The 27,819-nt window shown below is 43.7% G+C and overlaps 2 protein-coding genes across 2 annotated transcripts; one reads left to right on the forward strand and one right to left on the reverse strand.

Moving 5' to 3' along the window:
* Positions 1-64: 64 nt before the first annotated feature.
* Positions 65-16,737, reverse strand: POLR2B (RNA polymerase II subunit B). Its single transcript, XM_083861268.1, has 25 exons — positions 16,639-16,737; positions 16,362-16,434; positions 15,367-15,517; positions 13,755-13,867; positions 13,263-13,482; positions 12,182-12,340; positions 10,969-11,133; positions 10,268-10,464; positions 9,431-9,550; positions 8,892-9,078; positions 8,049-8,192; positions 7,664-7,803; positions 7,427-7,538; positions 6,811-6,965; positions 6,364-6,562; positions 6,079-6,247; positions 5,534-5,630; positions 4,387-4,481; positions 3,859-4,109; positions 3,683-3,772; positions 3,307-3,414; positions 2,717-2,830; positions 2,471-2,631; positions 1,065-1,260; positions 65-173 (listed from the first exon to the last, which is right to left on the reverse strand). The coding sequence occupies exons 1-25, from the start codon at positions 16,655-16,657 to the stop codon at positions 84-86; spliced, it is 3,525 nt and encodes a 1,174-aa protein (XP_083717394.1). The 5' UTR covers positions 16,658-16,737; the 3' UTR covers positions 65-83.
* Positions 16,738-16,851: 114 nt separating this feature from the next.
* Positions 16,852-24,853, forward strand: NOA1 (nitric oxide associated 1; the record flags this gene model as incomplete). The annotated part of the gene is made up of 7 exons (XM_083861368.1): positions 16,852-17,779; positions 18,817-18,981; positions 19,679-19,875; positions 21,070-21,201; positions 22,692-22,808; positions 23,649-23,766; positions 24,350-24,853. 7 exons carry the CDS (start codon positions 16,852-16,854, stop codon positions 24,553-24,555), a joined length of 1,863 nt encoding a protein of 620 aa, XP_083717494.1. The 3' UTR covers positions 24,556-24,853.
* Positions 24,854-27,819: the final 2,966 nt, after the last annotated feature.

The raw sequence follows: 27,819 nt of genomic DNA on the forward strand, positions 1-27,819 counted from the left end.
AATTTTGAATGCAACGTATACAAAATGAAAAAAAAACCTGAGCACTTGAGTCTCATAATTAAAAGAAAAAAGCCCTTTTAAGGCTAAACACTCATCATACGAGGTGCAATACTCATAGACATCAGTTCTTGGAACAGGAGTTTGCAAGCGTAGGGCATTCGAACCAAAGATATCTGGAAAGAGATTTCAAAAGTCTTGTGATAAACACTCATAAAGCATCAACTTCCACCATCCTCTACACAAACAACTTGTTGAAATTTTGGCTTAAAAGCAAATCTGGAGTTATGCATGAAAGCATTTAGCAAGACTTGCTCAGAGACAGTACCAAAGCAAGAAGGAAGCTGAGACTGTCTGTAGGGACTACACAACAGCTCTGCAGAACACATTTTTAATGTAAAAATGCAGCCAAGGGCTCTGATCCTAAACAAGAGCCATTTGACACAGAACGTGTGCATAGCAGAATGTGCCTGAGGTGCATAAATGCAGGTAAGGTTTCCAGCACACGACTCTGTAGCCCCAGTGCCATTGTTAAGAGTTGCAGCAGTCAGTCCCTAGCACAAAAACAAGCCTGTTCAAGGCAACTATTTTTATCTCTGTTACCACTCACCCTTGACATACTTCTGTAACCAAGCATGCACTGCAGAGGTTTTATTAAATTAAAAAAACCCACCAAAGTGAAACACAAAAGGCCTCCCGTGGGGACCCAGCTCTGCAAGCATAAATATCTTCATGGGACAGTCACAGGGCCAATGCCTCTAAATTCCCGTGATTCTGAGTTTTACTTCTAAAAATAAGCTCTCAAGGATTTAAAGTCTCAGAAAACTCTGCACTGTACAACACTTGAACAGCATTTCCTGCCAAGGGACATCCCAACACTATAAAATTAATAAAGGAAGCATCCAAATTGACTACAACGCTATAAACACTTAAAACAGTTATGAAACTAAAATAGCAATTGTTCTGGTGCTTCTTTAAATATTTACTTCCCTATCCTCCTGCTTCACTCAAGTGGCATTTCCTCCTGCCCACAAGGAGAAACAATGGCTGATGAAAACCACACGTACCTGAGTTTTATTACGGCATCCACGGCATTCGTAAGTGTGAGTCCTCGTGTTTGCAATTGCCATGATTCCACAGAGGTTACATACATGGACCTGGTATGGGTCTGAAGCTTCAAACAACCTTTCTCTCAAGAACTGGGCTGCTCCATGAGCGATCTGGCAATCTCGCTCCATTTCGCCAAAGCGAAGGCCACCATCACTAAAAGGAAGAGAAAAACCCCTCAACTTTTGAATTCACTGGCAAAATAATCAGTTCTTGTTGGTGGAACAAGTATCTGTATTGCGAGGCAGGAGGAAAGCTGTGCATTAATTTTCCTCTAACACCACAGAATAAAACTGTGAAAACAGTTATTAGTTAACTGCTGATGAGCATTTCTACAGCTGGTGTCTGACAGCCACAGCACAACCATAATGCAAAATGAAGTGTACTATTAAGTCATCCTCCACTTATCTGTGGTGGGTTTAACCTTGGCTGTCTGCCAGATGTCCCCCAAACAGCTCTCTGGTCCCCACCATGTCAACAGGACATGGGGAGAAAGTAACATGGAAAAGCTCATGAGTGGAGATATAACCAAGGAAATTACTTATCAATTACTATCACAGACAAAACAGACTCAGCATGGGGAAAATGAGTTTATAACCCATTAAAATGGAGTAGGATGATGAGAAAAAAAGACAAAACTAAAAAGTTCACCTCCCCAACTTTCTTCCCAAGCTTACTTCACTATTTTCATTCCCAACTGCTTCCTCGCCTCCCCCCACCCCCGTGATGACTGGGAGAATGAGGATTGCAGTCAGTGCATCACAGCTCTTCTTGACTGCTCCTTTCTCCTCATCCTTTTTTCCTGCTCCAGCATGTGGCCCCTTCCATGGGATGGTCCTTCACAAAATGTTCCAGCATGGGCCCTTCCCACGGGGCACAATCCTTCAGGAACAGATTGCAGCAGCAGGGGTCCCCCACAGATCATCCCTCCTACCAAGAGCCTGCTCCAGCGTGGGCTTTCCACAGCCTGCAGGGCAATTCCTGTTGCATTTACTCACTCCTTTCTCACAGTTGTTGCACAGTATTTTTTATCCTTTCTTAAATATATTCTCACAGAGGTGCCAGCAGCACCACTGTTGGGCTCAGCTCTGGCCAGCACTGGGGCTGCCAGGGCCAGCTCTAAGTGGCTGTGTCCAGCATGGGACAAGCCCTGGTCCTTTCTCAGAGAGGCCACTCCAGCAGTACCTCCTGCTACCAAAACCTTAGCACTTGTACCCAACACAACATCTTCAGCCAAACACATGAAAAAATGGGTGGCTATCTGGGGTGAGCTAATTAAGCTGCAAAGCTGAAGCAACTACTTGTTCAGGGCTAAAAACTGAAAAGAAAAACAAAACACCATACAGAAACCAGCAGGGATCCTTACCGAGATCTGCCTTCCATGGGCTGTCTGTTAAGGATCTGGATTGGCCCTCGTGCACGGGAATGGATTTTGTCGTCCACCATGTGCTTCAAGCGCTGGTAATAGGTAGGACCAATGAAGATCTGAGATGTGATTTTTCGACCAGTGAAGCCATTGTAGAGGACCTGAAGAAGTCAATGCAATCATAAGCCTCATGACCCCTCAAATGTGTATTAAAAAAATGACAGTGAATTGATACTTTGATTATACCTCATTGCCTCTGAGATGATAGCCATAATCTGATAAAAGGTTGGAAATCTTCTGCACATTGACAGCATCGTTAAAAGGTGTAGCATCACCAATTTCTCCCTTGTTTGCAGACACCTACAGAGAAGAGATTTGGAAAAGTTTGTCAGGTTTCTGAAGGACTGGTTAGACCATATTTAGCTGTATCAGTTGCAACTCTTAATACTGCAATTTGAGATTCCATGCCAATGGTAGTACCCTATCTCTCTGTGTTTGTCTGCTACATATTTTAAAAAATACACACTATAAACAATTTTGCTACTCCTTTTTCTAGGTCAGGAGAAAATGTCTGGAACAAAAGCAACAGATGAGAGAGCACACTGTAGGTAGGGCCTGATCTTCTGGATAAAATTTACAGGACTGTACATCTTCACTAAAAAACCTTCTTTTGCTATCAAGTAACTGGAGAACAGTAATTTTAGAGTGAATTAACACCCACTAGACAGTGTATCTTTACCAAAAAAAAAAAAAAAAAAAAGCTCAAAGCAAACAACAGTCCTCACCAAATTTTAATTCATATTGCTCAGACATGCAGTATAGAAGACTGTTCTTACCTTGCCCTGAAGACACTCAATCAAGTGACCAATGGTCATACGGGAAGGGATGGCGTGCGGGTTGATAATGATATCAGGTGTTATGCCTTCACATGTGAAGGGCATATCCTAGAGCAGGGAAACACACAGTCAATTCCTCCCAGAACATCATTTTTAGGAAAAATATGTGCCTGGATCCAAATTAAGGCTTTTAAAGAATTTAAAAGGCATTGAAATATGTAAGAAGCAGCTGTGTCCCCTTCTAAAAATATTTTAGCTACATTTAAATCAACATTGCACTTGAGTAGATATTCCCGTAGACAATTCACTTAAGACAGTTCCAATACTAAGATCATCACAGGTAAAATCTTCAGAAGAAAAAGGAATAAATGACTACCTCTTGCCTGTACTGGATACCACAGGTTCCTTTCTGACCGTGTCTGCTAGCGAATTTATCTCCAATTTGTGGAATTCTTACAGAACGTACCTGTAAGCCACAGGAAAACATGCAATTGGTAACTTAAATACAGACCAAAGATTATCAAAGCAGAAAGCACAAACGTCAGTGCTCACCCTAATCTTGCAGAATTTGTATCCTTCCTGGTTCAGGGTTACCATGACCTGATCTACAATCCCAGTCTCACTGGTCCGCAGGAAGGTGCTGCAGTCTCTCTTGGTGAAGCGTCTGTTGGTGCTTTCCAGCTCATCCTCATTTTCTGGCAGTGTGACTGTCTTGCCAATGATGACATCATCTCCAGACACACGTACCCCCGGGGCTATCAAACCATCATCATCAAGTTTGTCATAGATTGCGTGTCTCATACCTTGAGGGGAAAAAAAAAGGACAAAAAAAGTAGACCTAAATTTTTCAACATACTGACTCTTGATGTTCTGCAGTAATTCAACAAGTCTGCTTGCAACTTCAGACAACTGCTAAAATATCTAATGCAAATATCTCAACTGATACGGTAATTTCTGTAAAATACAGAAATGTCTGTATTAATATATCCCAAAATGAAGACTGAATCAGTTCAACATTAACTACCTTGCCCACAATACCTTAATTTAAAAATGGAGTCTTGGTACACTTCTTTATCTTACCTTGGCAAGTTTCACGTGTAGGCTTTTCAAAAACTTCCTCCTGGTCATACCCTTTCTTAGACTCCTGCTCTTTGTATGAGCGATAGAACACAGACCTGAAATGAAGTTATGAAGTCTTCTCCAGTTAAACTAGCATCATTTTCCCCCACCTGTATATTTCATTTTCCCATATTATGGCTACTGTTACTAATAACAACCAAATCCAAATAATCAGCACATGCTGCACAACCTTTCCTCTGATCGCCTGTTAATCTGACCTTCACTGAGGAGGGGAAAACAAAACCAAAAAAACATCCTATCAAACAAAAGTTTCAGAGGGCATTTTGATGGTCACTTTGCAGATACTGCCAAAGTACCTAAGATAACATGCTAATTTTTGATGAACTTCAAAGACATTTGTATCTGCTTGACACCTTAGAAGTAGTTATTATTCCCAATGATTATTCACATCTTCAGCCTATCATTCTCCTACTACTTTCCTCCTTATGCACACAAATTTGCAAACTTTTCTAGGCTTCTACTGCTAACTTGCAGTGCCACACTCAGTACAACAGAGCTTCAGTGAAAAACTTTCAATTTATATAAGGTTCTTTCTGGTTCTTTAAGGGTTTTTGTTTGCTGCCTCAGTTGCCAGCACACCAAAGTGCTTTTGGATACTATAATGCACAAAGTCACATCAGCCACCAGCTGTGCCAACAGCAGTTCCTTCTAAGGAGAGGAACATTCCAATCCTAACTGGTAGCAACTGTTTCAATAATAAAGACAAGACTATGCTAGAATGCTGCAACATTGTTCTGGTAACTGGCAAGACTTACATGAAAACACACCAGGGAAGAGTCCAAATGTTTTTTCATTAAACTGTGATACAAAGGACCCTTACAGAATAAAGATCAAAATGTAAGATCCAGAAGACAAAGTGGGCAGTCAAGTTTCATGGTCTTTTGCTAAGATACATGTTCACTATTTTCATTGTGTTGCTCCCTTCCTCCCCATAAAAAAAAAAAAAAATAAATTAAAGCTTCTCAAGTTGGAAAGATTTGGAGAACAGCATCTTCCAGCATAAAATGAATTTTTCTTGAGCCTCTGGACAACTCAGTATAGCTTTTTTTTTCCATTCCAAGCAGTAAAAAAATTTGCAAAGTCTTACCTAAAAAAACCTCTGTCAACAGCAGAACGGTTCATAATGACAGAGTCTTCCTGGTTATAGCCTGTGTATGATGCAATGGCTACAATCGAGTTGATACCTACAATATGCAGAGAAAATATTTTGAAAGATTGCACACATGCCCAGACAGACACTATTTTAACTCAATGCACTCTCTACCATTTCTCAGATAAAATCTCTATGCTCCACACATGAGAACATGTAGTATCAGCAAATGCAACTCTGGATAGAAAAGAGAGTCAAGAGTGACCCTTTGTGAAAAACCTATCAAACATCAATACAGAAAATGCATTTTTTCAGTTAGATTTTAGCAGGGTTTTTTTGGGTAAAGTAGTTTCAGCTGCAACACTACCAACAAATCTTTTGCAGTCTAGCTGTCCAGCGACAAACTTAACACTTAACCTATTCTTAATAAATTGCACACATTTGTGAAGTGTTCAGGTACTCTACACACACCATTTGTGACATGTTTGAAACAAAACAATAAAGTAGTATTTTTGTTCCATGAACATGAACTGACAACGCACCTGCTGGTAGCTCTCTGAACCTCAAGTACTCCATGGAGCGTGTTGTTACCAGGGGCTTCTGGGGATAATACAGCACATGTGCCAGCGTATCCATACGGACGTGGAAGTTGGTGATGTAGACTCCCATGGCCTGCTTACCCATAGCAGACTGGTATGTGTTCCTGGGAGACTAGACAGACAAAGAGAAGACCAACAATTATGTACACAAAGATCTTTAGACACACAAACACATCTGTGGGTTTTCTATCAGCTTTAAAAGCAGGATGTCAGCAGAGGTGCACTGACCTGGTTGTGATCAGGGAAAGGGATAATAGATGCACACACTCCCAGGATCATGGATGGATGAATCTCACAGTGTGTGTATGTTGAACAATAAGCCACACCTTTCTCTTGCAAGTCATCTGGAGTCATTGCCAGCATCACAGTCTCTTCTTCCAGGGTATCAATGTACTCTACTACACCACTGGCCACGAGATCCTGCCAACTGAACAACCAATAACTCACTTAACACCTAAAATGGGTCTCTTAAGCAGTGATAATACCAAGGACTTCCCTGGCTTATTATTACTACCACTGCCTCAGTGTGATTAAAAAGCTGATTAAACTACCAGGCAGAGAAAGCATCTTTGTGCTGCACGAAGCTTTAAACATTCCTCTCTCCAAGCTGAGGGAACATGCAGCTTCCAAGATGGAAAATGACACCTTCAGTTGAATTTCAGGAATGCATCTCACCTGTAATTGTTATACTCTCGTTCCTTCAGCTGGTCAATGTGCCTTTTCTTTAGCAGCAACTTCTGTTTCTCCACAATTAAAAGAGGCCGACAAATTCTGCCTGCATCAGTGTAGATGCGGATTTCTCGCTCACGAATATCTCTAATCATCGAGACCTGGGCAAGACAGCAGCACCCCATGAGCACAAAGTTGCAGCTTGGAATCAGAGCCACAGAAAACAAAATTTTCAGACTTTCTAGACTATCAAAACCTTCCAGGCACTATCAGAAGCACAGAACAAGGAGTAACACTCCTACAAACAGAAGCATCTCAGAAGATTATTTTTAACTGTTTTGTCTTTCAACTGGATCCTCTTTAAAAACGTCCCCCCACAAAAAAACCAACCACACAACCAAGCAACAAATCGTACATATATCAAGCATATAATAATAATAATAATAAAATAAATCAAATGCATCAAATACTAAAACCTCCCCAAATAAAACACAAAGCAAACCCAACATGAAGTATATTCAGAAAGAGACTTGCAAATAATGCTACTTGAAACTTGTAAAGTCAAGGCATTTTCTTCTCTTGTCTAAACTAACACCCAAACTCTAGATGTAAAGATTTATACCTCTGACACAATGATGTCCATCTGACGACGAAGCTTCCTTAGGGTATTCATCAGCTGCTCTGGATCTTTGTGTATTCCTACCCAGCAGCCATTAACAAATATCTTGGTAGCACTAGAAAGGGGAAACAAACAAATAGTAAATAAAAATATCCCACCCCACCAAATAACCCCAAACCCTTGTACTGTTGAGCAGGATAAAAAGCTTAAGTCTTTTTAAAGAGTTTTATTTGCACGTACTCAGCTATTGCTGCTGGAGATATTTCTTCTAGGTTTTCCATACTCCACTCTTCCAAGAATTCCAGAATTGGGGATGGCTGAGACCCCACAGAAATGTAAGCCATTAGGGCTAAGTTCTTCACAAGTCCTACTGCATGACCCTAGCAGAAACACAAAGTTAACTTGCATTTTCATATCAAGAGGTTCCTCCAAAAAGATTCAAGAATTTCAGCTTAACTCCTCAAAGAACAGGACACAAAACATGCTTTCAACCACCGAGTTAGCTATAAAGCTAAATATTTGCATCGGCATTTTTAAAGAAAGTGCAAAGGATCATCACAAGTGCCACGGCTACAAAATGACCATGAGGGAAAGGCAGTTAGTGCACAAATCCTGCTTTCAATACCTCAGGGGTCTCAGCAGGGCAAACCATTCCCCACAGGGTGTTGTGCAGCTGCCGGGGCTTGGCCAGTTTTCCATCTCTCCCAATCGGAGAATTCAGGCGTCTCAGGTGGGAAAGTGTGGATGCAAAAGTCAGGCGGTTCAACACCTGCACGTAGGAAGGAGTTCAGTCAGTCAAAGCTTTAGTGTGCTGCTGACAGGCGTCATGACACACTAGCACAAAAATCAATGCCCTCTAGAAATGGTATGCTTAAAAATAACTAAAACTGCTCTGATTTTTGTTAGCTACACTTTTTAGTTCACCTTTACCCATCTCACACTACTCCTAGAATCTCAAGCTCCTAACTAGTGTTGTAATGGCAGAAGTTTCCAGAATGTGCTTATACCACAGCAAGACCCTGGTCTTATAAAGTCAGTGCCATTCATCATTTGCTGTGGATTATGTAACTTTTATATTGTAAGGTGTCACTCAAGTTTTCCTAACTGCCTGTGAAGCACGGGAAGTAACTAAAGGAAAGAAATCCATCCTCCTGGACGATTCCCTGGGACTAGGAATTTACACAAAAGTGCATGATCTAACAAAAAAATCTTTACCAGGCTTGCATCAACTGTTCAGCAGTGAATGCAACAGCCAAAGCAAACAAACCATGACAAACAAAACCCTAAACCACACACCTATGAAGATCCAACTATTTGGATCTTCATCTGTGTCACCTAAGGAAATCTACTTTTTTAGAATATTTCTGTTTAACATATAACATGCATGGCTGCTAAGGAGTGTTAAACTCTTCCATAAGAACAGTTTTTTACCATAAGAACTGTAAACCTGACAAAGCCCTTACCGTACCTGAGATACTCCTGCTCTGGCCTGATGAGCTTTCTTCTGGTCACCCCAGTTTCCAGTTGCCAACGAATATTTCAAACCGTCTGAAATAATTCTTGTTTTAATTGCCAACTCCAAGTTGAAATCTTTCCCTCTGTCAATGAACTTTTGTGCATATATTCTCACTTCCTTCAGCAAATTCTTGAACATTCTTTAGAAGAAAGACATCAAGAAATCTGATTAAACAGTGCAATTCAGCCTACTCAGGGGTATTTGAAAAAAAAAGTCACTGGCCTCCTGAAAAGAAGCAATTTGTAACCAGGGTGAGGGGACAGAGGGGAATAAAGCAAATAAAACTGTTTGTAAATGTGCACAAAATATGCTTCAAAACAAGTCAATACTGGCCATCTACTGTTATAGGAAACTCAACCACTCCATGAAAAAGTCATAATCAGATAGAAGCTATGTTGCCCAAGACTGGCTGACACAACAGAATTAGTCTGATTTAGAAGCGGAGTTGGCAATGCCTCTACCATGAAAGAAAATGTGTATGTGATAGTTACCCTCTGAACAGGAAAGCCAAGAGTGGCCCAGCAAGATCCAGTCTTTTGTTGCCATAATGATCTCTGTCATCCAGCTCTCTTCTTCCCAGTGCTGCTAGCAACAGTCTGTGAACCATATACCTAAGCAAATAAGACAGGTAATGTTTTAAATTGATAGCAGACATTCACAAGAAAGATTACATGTTTTCAGAGATAAGTCAGTGAACTCTTTCCTGAAGGCTGTCCATTCTAGATCTTTAGGATACCACTGTCCAAAAATAAACCTCTTCAGAGGTCACATCCTTAGATGTGGGTGATCAAGGGAAAGTTCAGGTTAAGGACAGAGAGAAGAAATATTTACATCATGATGGTCATACCTCTTCTGCTAAATATCTGCCCTGTACTGTAATACAGGCTCTGTTTAAGCACATGCAATCGGGTACAAAATCACAAGTCTCCTGATGCTACAGTTCATCTCCATACCAATAAGCAGTGATCAAGACAATGTGCTACTAGTTTTAAAGAGTGGTTTATATTAGTCAGCTTATCAGTACTTATCTACATCTTAGTTATCAATTTCTAGATCTTATCCATGCAACTGGATATCAAAAAGTCATTTAACACTATCATATTTAACTTAAGATCCAAAATGTGAGGCTCATTTTGTTCTCTTTTATTTTTCCTAGTCTATCAAAATTTACATTTTCTCAGCCTCCAAAATATATCAGTGCCCCAAGGATTATCACAGAGTATCCAGAAGAATGAGGTTAAAACAAACTTCCATTCAAGGTGTTATTCCAATCAGACACATGAGTAAAAACCATCCATTTGCAGCTGTGAGACAAAGTTCTGACATACCCTAGAAAATAGGCTTTTTTGGTTTCACAGAAGTCACTGACACCAACATGTGGGAGCATTTCTTTCTGCAAGACTTCCTTGGCATACTTGATTCTCTTTTCTTTGGTGACACCTGGCTTGGCACCTCTTGAGCCAATGAAGTTTAGGGCAACATTTTGCTCCTGAATGACAAATGCTTCATCCAGAGAAGGCTTGACCTAAGGCACAAAAATACAGCAAAATCCTGTGGCAACCAGTGCCTGTTGGGGCTGAAGGAAACTACACAGTAATTTATTAATGATTCTTTTCAGGATCTGCTAATTATCAATTCAGGTCTTTCTGGCAGTAGAAAACAGCAATGAAGCATGCAAGAAGAACACAAAAATAGTTTAAACTTCAGAAAATAGTTCTCTTTCAAGTTCATTCTAGGTCTGATGCTGTTTCAGGTATAATGAAGATTTTACAATTAAAGTCAACAACAGCGGGAGAAGACCCTAACTCTCCAAATACATATTAACTCTTAAAAAAATTTCCACTGTGCTCTGTCCCCTTAATGTACTCATTAGAGTAGATTCAGGCAGAGAATTTTCAACATTTCTAATACAGAACCCACAATAATAATAAATAATTACAACTGGAAAATGAACAATGCTTCAAGTGATGACTAGCTTCACCGACACACCACCAAACATGAGAATAGGAAATAATTTAATATATATTACCATTTCCATCATTTCTGGGTCTTCGAAATCATATATGATGTGCTCTAGAATGTCCCTGTCAGACACAAAGCCGAGTGCACGGAAGACAATGATGATGGGAACCTCTTGTTTGATATATGGCAGAGTTGCTACAATGCGCTGACCAATGGCACTCTTCTTGGCACCCTGCAAGGTGGGGGAAAGCACAGGTTAGGCTTAAATCATCCTGCCTTTCAATAAAAAAGTCTCTAAAACCATTTTTCCTTTAAGTAAAAGTCTCTGGATTTGGATGATACAACACAAGCATATTTATTCAAGCACCACAGGAAAACATGGGTTCTCAGCAGGCCAACTAAGGAGCTACTCTCCAATGTACTCCAGCAATGACTTTTTATTTTAAAAACATTTAAAGCTTTAGAAGTCTGTGAAAACTTGCAACGCTTTTGCTGATACAAAGGAATAGAAATACTACTCATTCACCCATATTCATCATTTCTCTCCCTTAGTTGCAAGAGCAATCCTATCCACCTTCAGCATTCCTCCTGTCAGGACTAAAGTCAGCTTTTCTAACACACTGTGCAAATGATTATTCAAGTAGCTGCTCCCCTTCTCCAGAAGGAAATGCTGTGGGATACAGAGGAAATCAAGAGTGCTCCAGAGATCAGGAGTGAGAATACTGTAAAGCTCCTATTTAAGTTGCTCTTGCGAATTTTCAAAACATCAGTTCAATATTAAATGAGTACTGACACCTCTTGCTTTAAAGGTTACAAGTAGCACTTGTTTCCCCTCACAGATGGCAGAATTAGATGTTAAATATGAATTAATACGTGGTCTACAAAATATATCTCAACACTAGGTTGGCCATCAGCAAAGAGAGAGTCTCTGCTTCTCAATTTATTCTTTGTGAAAAAAACAGGACACAACTGGTCTGAATTTTCTAAAAACTCATGCACAGTAACTTAAAAATTATTTTTAGCTTTGCCCTAAAACCTGCCACAAATTGAGTCTTCATTTCAATCCTCAAATTATTTATCACAGAGACAGGCATAATGTATGACAAAAAAATCTTCATGTACCTTTATCTTCTCTACAAGTTAGCATCAGAAGAAATTTCTCCCCAAAAACCCAAAAGCAAAAAGAGAGGAAATTTCTCCCCAAAAACCCAAAAACAAAAAGAGAGGACAGTAACAAAACTCCTAAATCAATCTCTGGGGTTATTACTGCCAAGCCATACCTGTCCACCTCTGGCCAGCATGCTGACCCATATGGTACTTGTTGGTCGGGAGGAATTTTCCAGGCAAGATCTACACTCTCCTGTGTAGGCGTATTTTGAATCTTTCTTTGCAAACACATACACTGTGTTTGTAGCCATTTTCTCCTGAGCAATCAGAACCTGTGTTGGAAACAAGAACACCAGTAAGTAACTGACAAAAGAGACTACTGAAAGCAATACTCACTGTTTCTACTATTCCTTCAGGTGCCTTAACTTTTAGAACACTGCACACAGCATGAAGTCAATTGGCCAAACTCTGTATTTTAAAAATACAGATTTAAACAAAACATACAGCTAGTTAAGATGGAATAGTCAAAACAAGAGACTCAGGGAACATTACTGTCTGTTATTATTTACCACACACCTGCTGGCTGTGCCAACACATTTCACACACTGATAAAGAAAGCATTTCACTGTCTATTTCTCCAAGGCCAATGTACTACACAGGCAAATTTAAGTGCCAGCTCAACAATCAAAGCCAGATTTTTTTTCTCCCCAAGAAGAAATATAAAATTCTAATTATTTTACTGTGTTCTCCTGGGTTATCAGTTAGAAAATACTGTCAGTTTCACAGGTGAGGCACTAACAGGGTGTAGATATGATTTTCTGAAGTTTCTTCCACAGCAATGGAGGCAATAACCTCTTCTTAAAACAAAATGCATCTATATTGCCGTGAACAAGCCTGGAGGATATTCCAAGTGAGGAAGTGCCTCATTTGAGAGTGTATGCTGCTCTGCAATGCTGGGAAAGGAAATAAAAACATCCAGAGCACTTATGGACAAACAGCTCACAAAATACAAAGCAGTTCACAAAACTGAAGAAGAGAAGGACTGAAGATGGGAAATGTGCCTCAAAGAAGAAAAGGTGGCTTGAGAAAGCCCTAACAGATGACTAAAAGCCCATCTTTCTGCAAGATCAGGAGCTCCCCCAGTATTTCTGGTACACTGAAATAAGAGTGTTTATGTTCCTGGCAAAACATATGGAAACAAGTAACAGAACTTCCAGTGTCTGTAAAGATGGCTGTACAAGGTATATCCCTTACCTTTTCTGATCCATTAATGATGAAGTAGCCACCAGGATCAAGTGGGCACTCATTCAGCTCACAAAGATCACGGTCAGTTAAGCCATTCAGCAAACAGTACGTGGAACGCAACATGATAGGAATTTTTCCTATAAATGTTTTCTGATGCTGCGTCTGCAATTGGTCCTCCCCTTCTTTAATAACTGTTTTAGTTATGTCCACATACAAGGGGGCAGAATACCTACGGAATAAAAACACCACTGTGTTATCTGTCAGTTACTACCTTTCTGTACAACCCTGAGTAATGAAGGCAGCTATTCAAGCACTCACTGGTGTATTAAGCATTATTACCAAATCATCAATCACTGTCTGCATTTAACAACTAGACTAGGAAGTTTAAACAAAGCAGTAATCATTACATTGTCAAGACACTGTAATATTGTAAAAGGCTATGAATTAATAAGGCAGAGACAGTTCTGCCTTGTGTTTATCCACCATAGAGTTGGGTCTTACGTAAGGTTTCTCAGTCTGGCTTCATTTGGCATCATAGGTGAGGGTGCTCCATCTCTTTCCCAATGTGTAGGTTTGGAGAGATAGATTTGTTCAAACTTCAACAGATACCGGGGCTGGAAAACAATAATATATTTACTTGTAATGGAAGAAACATCTCTCCTATTAGCAACCAGAACTGTTACTGCAGAAGAACAGCCAGAATAAATGAAAACACAGCAAGCTGGCTAACGGCAGTTCCAAGGAGGATTCTACAGGACAAGTAAATGAATAAGACTTGAGTTTTTGGAAAACAATCTGATTTTTAAAATGCACAAAAGCTTCCTACAACAGGAGGTGGCAGACCCTTGATGGCAAATGTTTTGTAGGTCAAAAAATATCTCAATCATTACATGAAGAAACACTTTTTCCTGGATTTTCCTGCAGCAACAGCCACATATAGCACCGTATCCCAAGTTCTCATGAAAGCAATCTTAAGGAGAATATATTTACCATCACTGTTATTCTGAGTGTGGTTGCTAAACCCTCTCATGTGCTCTAAACTGCCTTCAAATTTTAAGACTGAGAAGCAGAGGGAGACAGAAACAAAAAAATCAAGTTTTTCCCAATATGCACAATTTCCTTAAATTAGTAAAGCATCTTCAGATGTGGTGAAAGATTGCCTGCAACTGACTCTGAATTAAAAAAGCAAGTTTTCATTTTCTCATCTCTAAACCTATTCCTAAAAACTTGCATTTAATAAATGAGAATAAGACACTAACCTCTGTGATTTAAGAAAGTAAAATACTAGGTTTTGGGCAAAAAGAAGCCCGGCACAAACCATGTTTGTGATCTGAACTGTGACCAGGCACAGCACAAACATCAGCTGCAGAATTGCACAAGTAGAGAATTCTGCCATAATATGCCAGAATAACAGGATACAATTAAGAATTAGTGAGCTAAATGTTTATGGGCTGTTTGCCTAGCAAAGAAATCAAGACATCTCAGTTATTCTCTGCAGGATAGTTGTTTGCTTGCAAAAAAACTGCAAGCCAACAAGAAAACAGTGTAACAAATTCACTGCTCTGGTGTCCTAAAGTTCCTTTAAGTCTCTAGAGGGAAACATCAAGGTAGTGACTGACAGCAAGGCAATGGCCCATCACCATTTGCACTTTTGGAACAGGGATCAGACTACACAAAGGACACAGGTGAAAAAAGCACCAGAGCTACTGCAGAAGGTGCACACTCATTGTGGAGGAGCCATCACAGGATGCTGATTCAGGACAATCTGTCCTCTTGGAACATGGTGCCAACGAAATAAGATGAACCTGGACCTAACTTGAGCCTAACCTGAGTCAAAGCTAAGAGAGAAGTTTTCAGCCATAAACCTATCTTACCACGGTAAAACTGCTGAAGAATCAAAATCTCACCAAAACACAGGTTGCTCTTGGCTACCTGACCTGCTCTACTAAATCTCTGTCCATGCAGTTTTGCAAAGGAACTGACATGAGCTGCAGCAACCACTTGTTCTTGGACACTTCCCAACTCAAACAGCAGGACAGGAGTTGAATAAAACTGATGTAAAATGACTTTGAATTGTAAAAACACATCATCTCTGCCAAGGTTCTCCACTTACTGGCTCTTCCACTTCTCCTGAGGCATGCTGGGCTTCAGCTTGTAAATCAATTGGTGGAGCATCTTCAACAATCCTCTGCACAGACATCTGAATAAACTCATCAAAGGAATCCAACTGTTGCCTGACTAAACCCTTTTCATCAAAATAGGAGCTAAAAAAAAAAAGAGGTTAATAAGAAATCTTAATTTAATTCATGTAGTTCACGCATCAATAAACTTAGGATATATTTATTATCAAAACTCCAAAAGCCATGAAATATATTGAGAATCAAACACATTCACTTAACCCAAGACATGACTTTCAAACACAGATGCTCCTCACAAATGTTTAACAACTCCCTCCCTGCTTGAAGACACAGACACTTTGGAGTGACAGACTTGCTGCCACCTCTCGGCTAAACTACGACTACATGCACGGTCAGTGCCTTAAATTTCCCTTAAGTTGGAAGAGAAACGTGATGACAAAGCTCACTGAAAGCAGCTTCAGCTCAATTTTTCAGTAACAGCTGTAAATTACTTTGCTTTTACTAGTTTTCCAAGCTGCAGTAAACTAGGAGCATCCTCCCAAGTCCAAGTAATAGTACTCAGAACTTTTAGCTTGGATCCCCTCTGCTCCAGCCACACAGGTCCTGGACATGCATATATTGCTAAAAAACCCACCACCACCAAAATGGTGAAAATGACCAAGTACTGATTTCCTAATGCCAGCCTGAGCTGTGAGATCAGTGGGCAAAATCATGTGCTTGATTTGGAACCAAAACCACCTCTTTCACCACTAATAAAAGTGTGTCCTGGGGGTCAGCAGAGCTTCTTAATCCCTGCCAACAACTCTTCCTTTCTACTAAAAGCCCTCCTGCTCTGAACATGCTGCAACACACAGTTCAGCATAATCGAGCCTGCATTCCCAGACTGTTCCCGGGAGCAAGCTGGATGTCACCTGCAAAACCCAGAGCAGATGTGTGGAGGGCATAAGGACAGCGAGTTTTAGCAGGTCACCTAATAACAATCCAGCAGGCTTCTTGCCACAGGTCGGGGGTGATTTCATCATCGTCTTCATCATATTGCATATCTGTGGGGAAGCACAGTGTGTAAGTTGGGCTCCGGGCACCGCGGTGTCCCCCTGGCCTGGCTCAGGGCCCTCCCGGGGGAGATCCCACCGCATCCCCCATCTCCCGGCTGCCGCGGGCCCCGGCGCGCCCAGCGCCATCCCTGGCCTCCTGGCCGGGTCGGGCGGGGGAAAAAGGCGAGGAGAAAGAAAGGGAAAACCCCTCACCTTCGTCCGCGTCGTACATGGTGGCGGCGGGAGGTGCCGCGGGCGGCGGCCGGGCGAGGGGCGAGAGGAGTGAGAGGCGAGAGGAGAGACGAGCGCGGCGGAGCGCGGGCGGCGAGACTGCGCCTGCGCCTGCGCGACCCGTGACCTCACCTTTGCGTCTCCCGCGAGGCGCCCGCGCGCTCCCTGACGTCACGCGGCGCGTGCGGCCCCGCCATGCTCCGCCTGGGCGCCTGGGCGCTCCTGGCCCGCCGGGCCCGGGCCCGCACCCCGCTGCGGCACCGCGGGGCCACCCCGGCGGGCGGCGGCGAGGAGCAGGAGCGCTTCGTCTTCCTCGAGTACGAGCCGGACCCGGCTGAGAGGGCGGCGGCGGCGGCTCTGCGCCGGCAGCGGGAGGCGAAGCCGCGGCGGGAGCGGCGGGCGGCGGCGGCGGTGCCGAGCCTGTCCGACCCGTCGGTGCCGCCGAGCGGCGTGAGCTGCTCGGGCTGCGGGGCCGAGATGCAGTGCGGGGACAGCGGCGCGCCGGGCTTCGTGCCGGCCGACAAGTACCGCAGCCTGCTGTCGGCGGGCCCCGCGGGGCTGCGCGGCGCCGTGTGCCAGCGGTGCTGGGCGCTGGCGCACCACGGGAGCGCCCTGCGGCTGCGGCTGCCGCCCGCCGAGCACCGCCGCGTCCTCAGCGCCGCCCTGCGCCGCCCGCCCCGCCACGGCCGCGGCCCGCTGCTGCTCTACGTGCTCGACCTGACGGAGCTGCCCGACCCCGTGCTGCCGCAGCTGCCCGCGCTGCTGGGCCCCGGCGTGCCCGCCTCGGGCGTGCTGGTGGTGGGCAACAAGGTGGACCTGCTCCCCGCGGACTGCCGCGGGCACCTGGGGCGGCTGCGGCAGCGGGTGGCGGCGGCCTGCGCCCTGGCCGGGCTGCGGGGGGACGCGCTGGTGGACATCCGCCTGGTGAGCGCCAAGACCGGCTACGGCATCGAGGGGCTGATCAGCCGCCTGCAGCGCTCCTGGAAGTGCGCCGGAGATGTCTACCTGCTGGGCGCCACCAACTCCGGCAAGTCCACGCTCTTCAACACCCTGCTGCGCTCCGACTACTGCAAGTCCCGCGCCCCCGACATCATCGACAGGGCCACCGTGTCCCCGTGGCCAGGTCAGGGCCCTTTGTAGCACGGGTAACGGGGGATGTGGGGTGTGCAGGAAACAGTGAGCTGTGGGCCTCTGGGCTGCTCTCGGCCACCCCTGCAGCAGGAGAACCTGTCACCAAAGGGGTACCTGCCACCCTGAGCACCTGTGTGGTGGGCAGCAAGCTCCAGAGGTGTGCCGTGCTTCAAATTGTCACCTGTGATGAATAGCTGAAGCGTTTAACCCGGAGAAAAGGGGATTTGAGGGACCTTATCACTCTCTGCATGTACCTAAAAGAAGTTGTAGCCAGATGGGAGTCAGTCTCTTCTCCGAGGAAGCCAGTGACAGGAGAAGGGGACATAGCCTTAAGATGCACCAGGGCAGCTCTAGGTTGGACATTAGCAGGAATGTCTTCACCAAAAGGGTGGCTAGACATTGGAGTGGACTGCTTAGGGAGATGATGGAGTCCCTGTGCCTGAATGTGGCACTCAGTGCTATGGTCTAGTCAACATGGTGATGATCTTAGAGGTCTTTTCCAACTTAATTGATTCTGTGATTCCTTGAGGCAGCAGGAGTGGGATGCATGTGCTGAGGGTGCTGTGCATCCTGTAGCACTGGAGCTTGGTAAACTGGAGCAGGTCTGTGTGCATCCCTGCCAGTGAGGATGGCACCTGATGCACATGCTTTCCCCAGTCTCTGTCCATTAGAGATGCTCTCCAGCCTGGAGAGGTTGGGAGTGGAGTGGTGAGCACCTGTAGGCCAAACCAAGCTGACTGGAGTTGAGACTTGTCTGGGGTGTACTAAGTCAGCCTTGGCACCACTCAGCTTTGAGACCCTTTTAGTCAAACTACAGATGAGAACAGATCTTAAGCAGGTTGATTGTTTTTCCTTTCCCAGGTTGGGAGGCTAGTACTTTATGAGAGCAGCTGTAGTTCCGCCTCTGACTTTGTGTTACTTGGTTTCACCAAAAAGTTAGAGAAGCAGTTTTTTTGTAATCTTGTCCCTCAGAGCTGAAATTTATCATGTAGTCAGAGATCCAAAAGTGCTTTCTGTTTGTTTTTCCAGGAACAACACTGAACCTGTTGAAATTTCCAATTATTAACCCTACGTGTGACAGGATATTCCGAAGGCAGGAGAGGCTAAAAGAAGAGGCAACAAAAACGGAAGATGAGCTAAGCAGTGAAGAAAAAAAGTACCTTAATCAACTTAAAAAGCAAGGTTACCTAGTGGGTGAGTAAAGGTGTTACCTTTTTGCCCCTAATGAAAATGCTGCATTACACAAAGGTTAAGTTATTTTCACCAGTGTTTACTCCTAGATTAATGAGGGCAAGACCTCTATCTCCTCCATAAGCAGCATCATTAGTATTTTTGAATACCTGTCAGCTGCTGTAGGAGCAAAGGGTTCCTCTGTGCAATGCATCTCCTGTCTAAATGAGGCTGGCAAATTTTGATAACTTAGTAGTTTGCAAGGATATCACAGTATGAGCCATCTCATATTCCCAAATAAATAAATAAAAAAGTTTAATTAATCACATTTGGGCTGCAGGCTACAGGGGTTGTACATCATTTTAGTATATATTCAAAAGAGGGAGTTGCCAGAAGATAGTTCTGGTTTTCAGATAATTCTGTGTTTGGCAGTCCGAGGCACTGAAAAAAGAAGGCAGCCTGCTTTACCATAAAGTGGAAACAACAAAATGATCTGGTTCCTGCTGAGATTTTGGGGCATGAGGAGTCCTAAGCAAGAATTATAGAAGGGATTTTTTTTATCATTTTGGCTTTTGAACACACATATTTCTAGCCCCATGGTGTCTTTATCACCTTTATATTAGTGATGGGCATCTCTTAAGCTGTGAAAGGGTAAGATGTTTGATTGAAGAAAAGCAAGTTAATAAGTAAATTACTAGGAAAACCTTCCATTTTAATCCAGGAAGAGTTGGAAGAACATTTCAACCGCAGAAGTCTAATGCTGAGATTGACTTCGACCCTGACATGCTCTCCTACAGCATGGATGAAGATCCTAGAGATACCCCTAAGAAGCGTGAGGAAAGGGAGGAGTTCACTCACAACGAAGTGAAGGATGCTCGGTGGTGTTTTGACACTCCAGGAATTGTAAAGGAAGACTGTGTAGGTACTATGTGGTGCTGTGCTTTGGGGTGACAGGGTTTGGGAGGACTCTTCCACCTTATCTGTGCCTGTGAGAGAGTGTTTCTGCAGTAGTCCTGGCATTAGGATTCTCTTAGTTTGGGAATTGTATTAAGATAAGGTTTGAGTTTACTTGAGAGGGGTTCACGTGATAATGCTGTTGCATTTCTGAGTAGTGCAATACTGCCAGCTTTGCAAAGGAGCTGCAGGACTGCATCACCAAGATTCTACAACCTCTGAATGAAGGGAAGTAAGCAAGAGTGCTCTTAGCAAGTTCACACCAGCATTAGTCACCCAGTGAAGCTGGCACTTCTTTTGCTCTTCCAGGCTACAGAAAAAGGTGGAGCTTAGGAGGATAACCAGAGTTATATAACCAAACCACATCTTAGAGAAAGAATTCTCCTGAAGCTAGGAGGGTTTACAGTGTTGCTACTACTGGCTCCAAAAGATCAGGCCTTTGTCAGTAGAGCAATGCCCTCCTGAAGCCAGTGCTGACAAAGTGCACATGTCCAAAACAGGCATGTTTTGATTTTTGGTCTTTTTAATACCCATGCAGAGCTTCAGGTCATCTTTTCGGGAAGATTAAATAGTGCAGGGAGACACGAGGGTTCTGAGGAGAATGAAGTGCAAGGACGCTGCTCAGACTTTACAGCTGAAGTGCAGGTGCTGCTTTCATGAACACGAGAAGACTCCTGGTTTTCTGGTGGTGTATTCATCAGACCATAACCTGCTTTACTAACCTGCACTTAAGTCTCTGACAGCCAACGTAAAGACTGGCATCAGTTTAGAGTCTTGGTTTGGTAACTTGGGACTCTGTGTTCTTCCCTTCTTCTGGAGTTGAATACATATGGAAAATACTTCCTGCATCCAGAAATAGTTTCTGCTGTTTCTGATTATCCTCATGCTGTCCTTAGGAGAGCTCCACGCCAAGTTTCAGATCAAGTTTTGTTCCTGCAGTCAATGTTCAATTTGAGTGGAGGACAAGCATTGTCTGGCAGATTTTGGCAGGGGAGATTTTTCCTGTTTCTTGCTTACTGTGTGGACCGGAATTGAACTGTTGTTGTCAGATGTTCTTGACATTACTTTACTTGGTGTTTTTCCTCTGTCAATATAATGCCAGAACTTCATTGTTCTCATTGAAACATCTGGAATGAGTTATGACAATTTATTTTACAGGTTTTGAATCTCTTAACAGAGAAGGAAGTAAAGCTTGTTTTGCCATCACATGCCATTGTTCCACGGACCTTCATTCTCAAGCCAGGAATGGTCTTGTTTTTAGCAGCCTTGGGACGTATAGACTACTTAGAGGTAAGGGAAGAAAGGATTTTGGGAGCAGCTGCTTCATCTCTTACTGTAGTACCAGCCATAAAGGCTTTCTGGATTGCTTTCCCAGACCCTTTCCTTGCTGGAGATGATGAATTAGTTACTGAATCACTGCATGAAGCCAGAATGCCTTGGGATGAGTAGTTGAAAAGTTTGTTACTTGTTACCAGCATGCATTACATAGTATATAGTGGGAACTGCTTTTGAATGGTGACGAACATCTTCAGTTTAATGTGTTTCCCATGACATACAAAGAGGCACAAAGGAAGGAGGAGCATGTCAGAATTAACTGGGAAAATAGGTGGTTTTCCTCATTTCTGTATTTTGTGAAAGCTGCCTGCTAAGAGAGAAAATCATAGGTGCTTTTCTTTTCTGGCAGGCCTCTGAAGAATGTGCCTGAGGAAGCAATTAATTTCACATGTATTTTAGGTTCTGTAAAAAATATTCTTCAAATGTGCTGTGTGTGCCCTCTGCCAATAATTTCTTCCATTTATTAAAAATCCAATGCCATATATCTTTATTGAACTGTGTGGAGTTGACCTCCCATGATGCTTCCTCTGTGAGAAGCAGTTTCTTTCATAAGAACATTAGACATTATCATAAGTCTTAGATCATTTTCTCAGTAGCTTGCCCTGTTTTACAGTTATGTAAGGCAATTCCTTTGTTTCAGTCTGCTTTCTGAGATCACCACAGAAATGTTGAATTGGTACTTTGCTAAGGATACTCTTGACCTGCTGGAAGAAAACCAGAGAGGTGGAGGGGGCAGGATTCTGTAAAGTAAAAAATGTACTGTTATGGCAGGAGCACACATTGATGTATCAGTCTTGTATATCTATATCCTCCTGATATCTTGGAAGGCACTTGTGGTCAGATCATGACATAAGCTCCTACCTCAGCTTAAACCTTTGAACTTGAAGGAATTCCTGCTCTTATTTCTGGCTGTTAGCAGTGTTTGCAGAGGTCTATCCCCTCTCTGACCTTGTTTGCTCTTCCTGCAAATGTGATGAGTGCCTGCTGAAATTGCTCCACTGGCATTGCATAGCTTGAGAGCAGCTGGAACCAAGTACTGTTGAATGAGCATTGTGTGTGAGAAATGTAGAGTGATAGGAGAAGAAGCACCAAACCAGATTTCCATCACCTCTTGCACTGAATAACCCCACTGAGCTTGTTCTTGGGAATTAAATGGGAGCAAAGACCTCTCTTGGATGATTTACCTGAGCTGGGCTGGCAGTAAATGTGGCATTGGCAGTGCTTTGAGACAGGATGGTGATGCTGTGGGTCTTCTCTTCTGGAAACTCAAATTCCAATTTTATATAAACACTGGCTGCTGTCATTAGCAGATGCAAGGACCTCTCATACTTGGAGGGGGCATCAAGCAGGCAGGTTTTCATCAACATGCAGGAAAGAAATTAAACAAGAGAGAGCAATTCAAAATATGCTTTTCTGTTAGCATATTCTTCTGGTATTTATTTCAGGGAGAAAAGTCTGCCTGGTTTTCTGTCTTGGCTTCTAACCTGTTGCCAGTCCACGTTACTACACTGAGTAATGCAGACACCATCTATGAGAAGCACGTAACCCAGGAGCTCCTAAAGGTAAGAGGAAGTGCTGGGGGGAGCTTGTGGCTGCAGGGAGGAAGGACCCCTGTCTGGGGCACAACTGACAGGGAACATCCACAGGTGTCAGGAGTCTGGGACTTGTGCAGTGAGTGAGTGGAGATGAGCAGTGTGGAGCAGTCTTGCACAGACTGCATGGCTGAGGTGTGTTAGGAGAGAGCACTCAAGATGATGCATTTTCAGCAGAGTTTCTGTTTCTAGCCTTCAGGCTGATAAGATTTGCAGTGCTCTGCTTACTCATACTTGGCTCTCCTTGAACAGCCTTAAAGTGCAGGCAGCAATGGGGATATTTTCCATGGCAAACCTGCTAACTGGGGTTTCAGAACAGACTGCAGCTGAAAAATTTTCTTATTTTCTTACTCCTTTCCTGCTGCATCTTCTGCATATATCTTGAGCTCTTGGTGGTCTGACTTTTTCCTTGGTATGGCAATATTCTGTGTAGCACTTGCTGATTGATGGGAGATGGGGTGAGCCGTCCCTATCCTAGTATTTCCATTCCTGTGCACATGGAGAACAAGTGCTGTCACTCACATCAAAGCAACTGGCCTCATTCACCAGCTGCATCCTGCAGTGGGCACTCCATCTTTGCTCACTTCCTACAGGGTTCCTCTGGATGTGATCCTGACTCTTGCAAACCTGAAACTCCTGTTCTGGCAAACCTGAAATAACTCCTGGAGTTTATCCAATCCAATCCAGCCCTTCATTGGCTCACAAATGTTTAATGTCTTTATTCTCCCTTGTGCCTTGCTTGCCAGTTTGAGGTAGGAGTGCGGAAGAATCTCTTGACTGTTAAATCATTTCCCTGTGTTTTAATCTTAGGTTCCCATGGGTGGGGAAGAGAGAATGAAAGAGTTCCCCCCACTTGTCCCTCAGGACATTACATTGAAAGGAATTGGTACCACTGAGGCAGTTGCAGATATCAAGCTTTCCTCTGCAGGTAATTTAGTATTTCTTCACTAGTTTGCTTTGCAGGGTCTGCATCCTAAGAGCATTGATGGGAAGAGGCCTCTGAAGGGGTGAAGCTCTCTTTCCTGCTCAGAGCAGGACTGTCAACAACACAAAATCATAGCAGCCATGACTTTGCCCACCTGAAGTGTGGCAGCCTTCAAGAATGGAGATTGACAGCCATGCTTGTCCAGGATGGCAACATTGGGATACTTTATGCTCTGGCTGCCATACAGGTTCTACAGCATCAGGAATGGCTGTGACACTGTCAGCTGTCCAGGTGAGAGGGAAAGGGCCATTGATTAGAAAGCTTCATTCTCATGTATTTGGTAGTTCCCACCATCCCTCCTAAGTTTACCAGGAAAGAGCTATGTCGGAGAAGAGTAACATGGTTTTAGGTGCTGCCTTCTGTTGGGAAAGGGCTGGATATGACCTTTGAGCTTCATTTCTCAAGCAACCACCTGTGGGTAGCTCAGATTTTTAGCCACTCTGGGAGGCAGTAGTTTGTGTCAGAACCTTGTTTTGATCCTAGGGACTTGTCTTCCTCACTGTCCATGTTCTCTCTGGCTGTGCAGGCTGGGTGGCGGTGACGGCTCACGCAGAAGAGGAATTGCTGCTCCGAGCCTACACTCCCAAGGGCACTGCGTTGGTGGTGCGGGAGCCTCCCCTTTTGCCTTACATCAGTACCATCAGAGGGGCCCGGATCCCAGGCACTCCTGTCTACAGGACCAAAAAGCCTCCTTCCTTTGTGGAAAACCTAAGAACCACGGGAAGTGGATAGTGCTTCTCATCATCCGAGCAAGGCAGAAGACAGAACAGCCCCTGTAAAACCCTGTGGCTTATTGGAGTTCAGAAAACGTTGGACTTATTTTGAAAGGCAAGCAGGCACATTGTGGAAAGCAGGCCTGGGGGGAAGCTCCACAAGTCCACATTTGATCCAGCTGCTGAACTGCGGCCATTGGAAATGAACTGAGGGGCTGGGACCTTGCTGTGGGAGGGGAAACAGCTTCTCCCTCGGATTTGCATCAACTGGCAGATCCCTTTACCTGTCCCCTCTTGAAATACAGAGTGGAAACTCACCTGCCTGACCTGGTCTGACTTTGCTGCTCATAGAGTAGGTGGTTTTTTGCAGGCACGCTTCCTCTCATTGGAAATCATCACCTTGTTCTTAAGGCATTTCCATAGTTAAGGGGGTGGTGGGAGTTGGAAGGAGCAGGGAGTGCTCCAGTGTAGGTATGACCCTCCTAGTGGCTGATACTGATTCAATAACATCGACCAGAAGTCGTGCCCTTTCTCTCCTTCAGCATCCTGAGCAGAGCAGGGTGTACAGTATCCTGCTTTTGGACACAGGAAAAATGAATTAATGAAAAGCAGGTCTGCTCATGTGCCTGAAGAGGAAAGTTATGCAATTCACTGCTTTGGTTTGGTTTCTGTAGCTTGGGTACAGGTTTTTGAAACCAAACTTTTCAAAGATGCTCTTTTGTTGACCTAGTTGACAAAGCACTCTTTGTGTGGGCATAAGCATCTTGCTAAACACATGAAAGCTCCAGTGCAATAATAAACATGCTCAATCTGCCAAAGACAGGCAGACTGTGAGAGACACATGGCCAGCCAGTCTGCTGAAAAAGAGGCAAAGAAGAGTATTTTCTAATCTCCTTACCATTTCACTCATGTTTTCCTCAGTCAGTCCATTGGTCTCCAGAGGCAGCTCTGCTGTCCTTGGGTCCTTGGCTGTTGTCCTGAAGAAGTCTGGGTGATCAGCAGAAATCATTGGCTCATTCAACATCCTCTTCTCCCCATTGTTGGCTGTGGGATTTTTTGGCGTTCTGTTAGGGAAACCTGTCCCTTTGCCCTGCCCTTTGTTTCTCCCCCAGACCTGCCATTTTCAGTCCAGACCCACCATGTGGGTCTGACAGCAGCCCCTGCTCAGAGACGCTCTCATCCCCTGTGTGAGGCTGCTAGGGCCTCCCATGGAGCCACTTTCCATGTCTGCCACTTCCTTCACCTCTTCCTTGCCCTGCACTGCCTCCCACACTGGGGTCTGGTGAGATGGGGTGGGGCAAGCAGGGTCACGGTGGGTTTGAGAAATGCTGGGTGCTGTGGGGTTTGGCACTGCCTTGAAGGAGTTCCCTGTCCTTGCTAGCAGCTGCCCAGCTCACCCCATGTAGAAAATCAGTTGTTCTTTGCGAAGGTCAATCTGCTGCCGGTGAACACAGGGAATGTGGTTCACATGTGTTCAGTCTGTGTCTAGACTAGAGTTCCTTCTGTACATTAGACAAAATACATGCACCCTCACCTTGACTTGTCAGGAAGTCTTTTCTAGTCCTTTCTAGAAGAAAAAAACAACTATGGCAGCATGTTGCTCACTGCTCAGGCTGTGACTCACACAGCTCTCCCGTTTTCCTTCTGTTTCTCTGGTATGAAAGCCAGCACATGTGTGGCCACTCCTAGGCTGTGCTTGGCAAGCATCAGAGCACAGGCAGCGAGCTCCAGAATGTGTTTTTTCCAGCATGGATATATAGGACTGTAGCTGTCTTCCTGGCTGGATTTCTTTGTGCTGTTGGCAGGCCTCACATTTGGCTGCCAAAATTACTGAAGGAGTTGCCAGCAGGACTGGTGTGAGGATTATCTGTTTTAGCTGTGCTAATCTTCACAATGCTGTGATTTTCAATTTCCCCTTCACAAAAGGAAAAAGCACCATCTTTGTAATGTTTAAGAACAAGATTCTACAAGCTTTTTTTTTTTAGAGATTCTTTTTAAAATTACTTTTGTGGTGATGGAAGAGAAAGTGCCATATTTATCTCAACTGTTGTAGCACACACAGCAACCAACCTCTGTACAAATTCTCCCCATGTTTTTTGAGCAAGCCATGGATTTATCAACTACTTTGCTTGACTTGCTCATAGCTAAATGGAAGAGCTATGTTGCTTTGTGTATTTCTTCAAGACTCAGTATCTTGAACACTTTTAAGCTGGCAAGAGGCTAAACAATCTCTTCATGTGTCTAGAAACAGCATGAACAAGTCATGTTCAGTTTATGTCTTAAACAAGAATACTGAGAAGAATACAGAAGAATACTAAGACAGGGGCCTCTGCATCTTGAACAAATGCACCAATCCAAACTTCTTTGTGGATGAATTGCATGCATCAGATAGTGGTGAGAGAGAAAGTATCAAGATCTGCCAGAACTGCCAGCTTAATATCACAACCCAAAAGCAGGTGAAGGTATTGAAAGTTACCAAAATGACACCTATTCCTTTTCATCCTTGGCTGTTTGACAGGTATGTGGATGGTGTACATCACAAAAAGGGACTGGTAGACAGCACTTCTCATTCCTCATACACGTCAAAGGTCTTAAAGGCACTGTAGCTTTTTGAGGCAAAAGCCACTATAATGTTCTTGTGGGGATGATGCAATTCTGCACTGCCTGAATTGCAGAGCTGTGCTTACAGGCCACAAGAGAATACATCACTCCTGACTGTCTAGCTTCCAGCTTAAAGGTATCTTTGTACTGATTTCCATAAAAACATCCAGTGCTGAGCATAATAGTCATGGGCTGCAGAGGTGAATACCCCTGGCTCTGCCTTTTTGCTTTGTAAAGTTCTCACACATTTGGTGGCTTTAGTTCTTCCTGGAGCACTGCCTGGAGTGGTGTCACTCCATTACCAACGTGAAAGACTAATTTGCACAGACTGTTCCTCAAACTTTCATAGAAGAATACAAGTTTGGATATGTTTCCATCAGTGAAGTGTCTGGAAAAAGAAAGGTAAAAAGATTAAGAACTTCAAACATTCAAAAAGTGAAGAGGGGAAAAGCTGGAGCAAATAGAAGGAAAAAAAGCAAGTAGCAGAAATTGCTGAAGAGAGGACTGCATTTAAAGACAACATAGTTTAAACTTTGTGGTCTTATGTGCAAATCTCGCCACAGGAACATTTCAAAACTAAGGCCTGGACTTTAAACCCCACAGACCTTCCAACAGTTCTAGAATGGGGTACAATTGACAAGCATTATGGAAACGGAGGGAAATGTAAATAGCTACTGTTTTT

This window comes from Zosterops lateralis, assembly GCF_965231275.1.
Source record: "Zosterops lateralis genome assembly, chromosome: 5".
Taxonomy (NCBI): Eukaryota; Metazoa; Chordata; class Aves; order Passeriformes; family Zosteropidae; genus Zosterops; species Zosterops lateralis.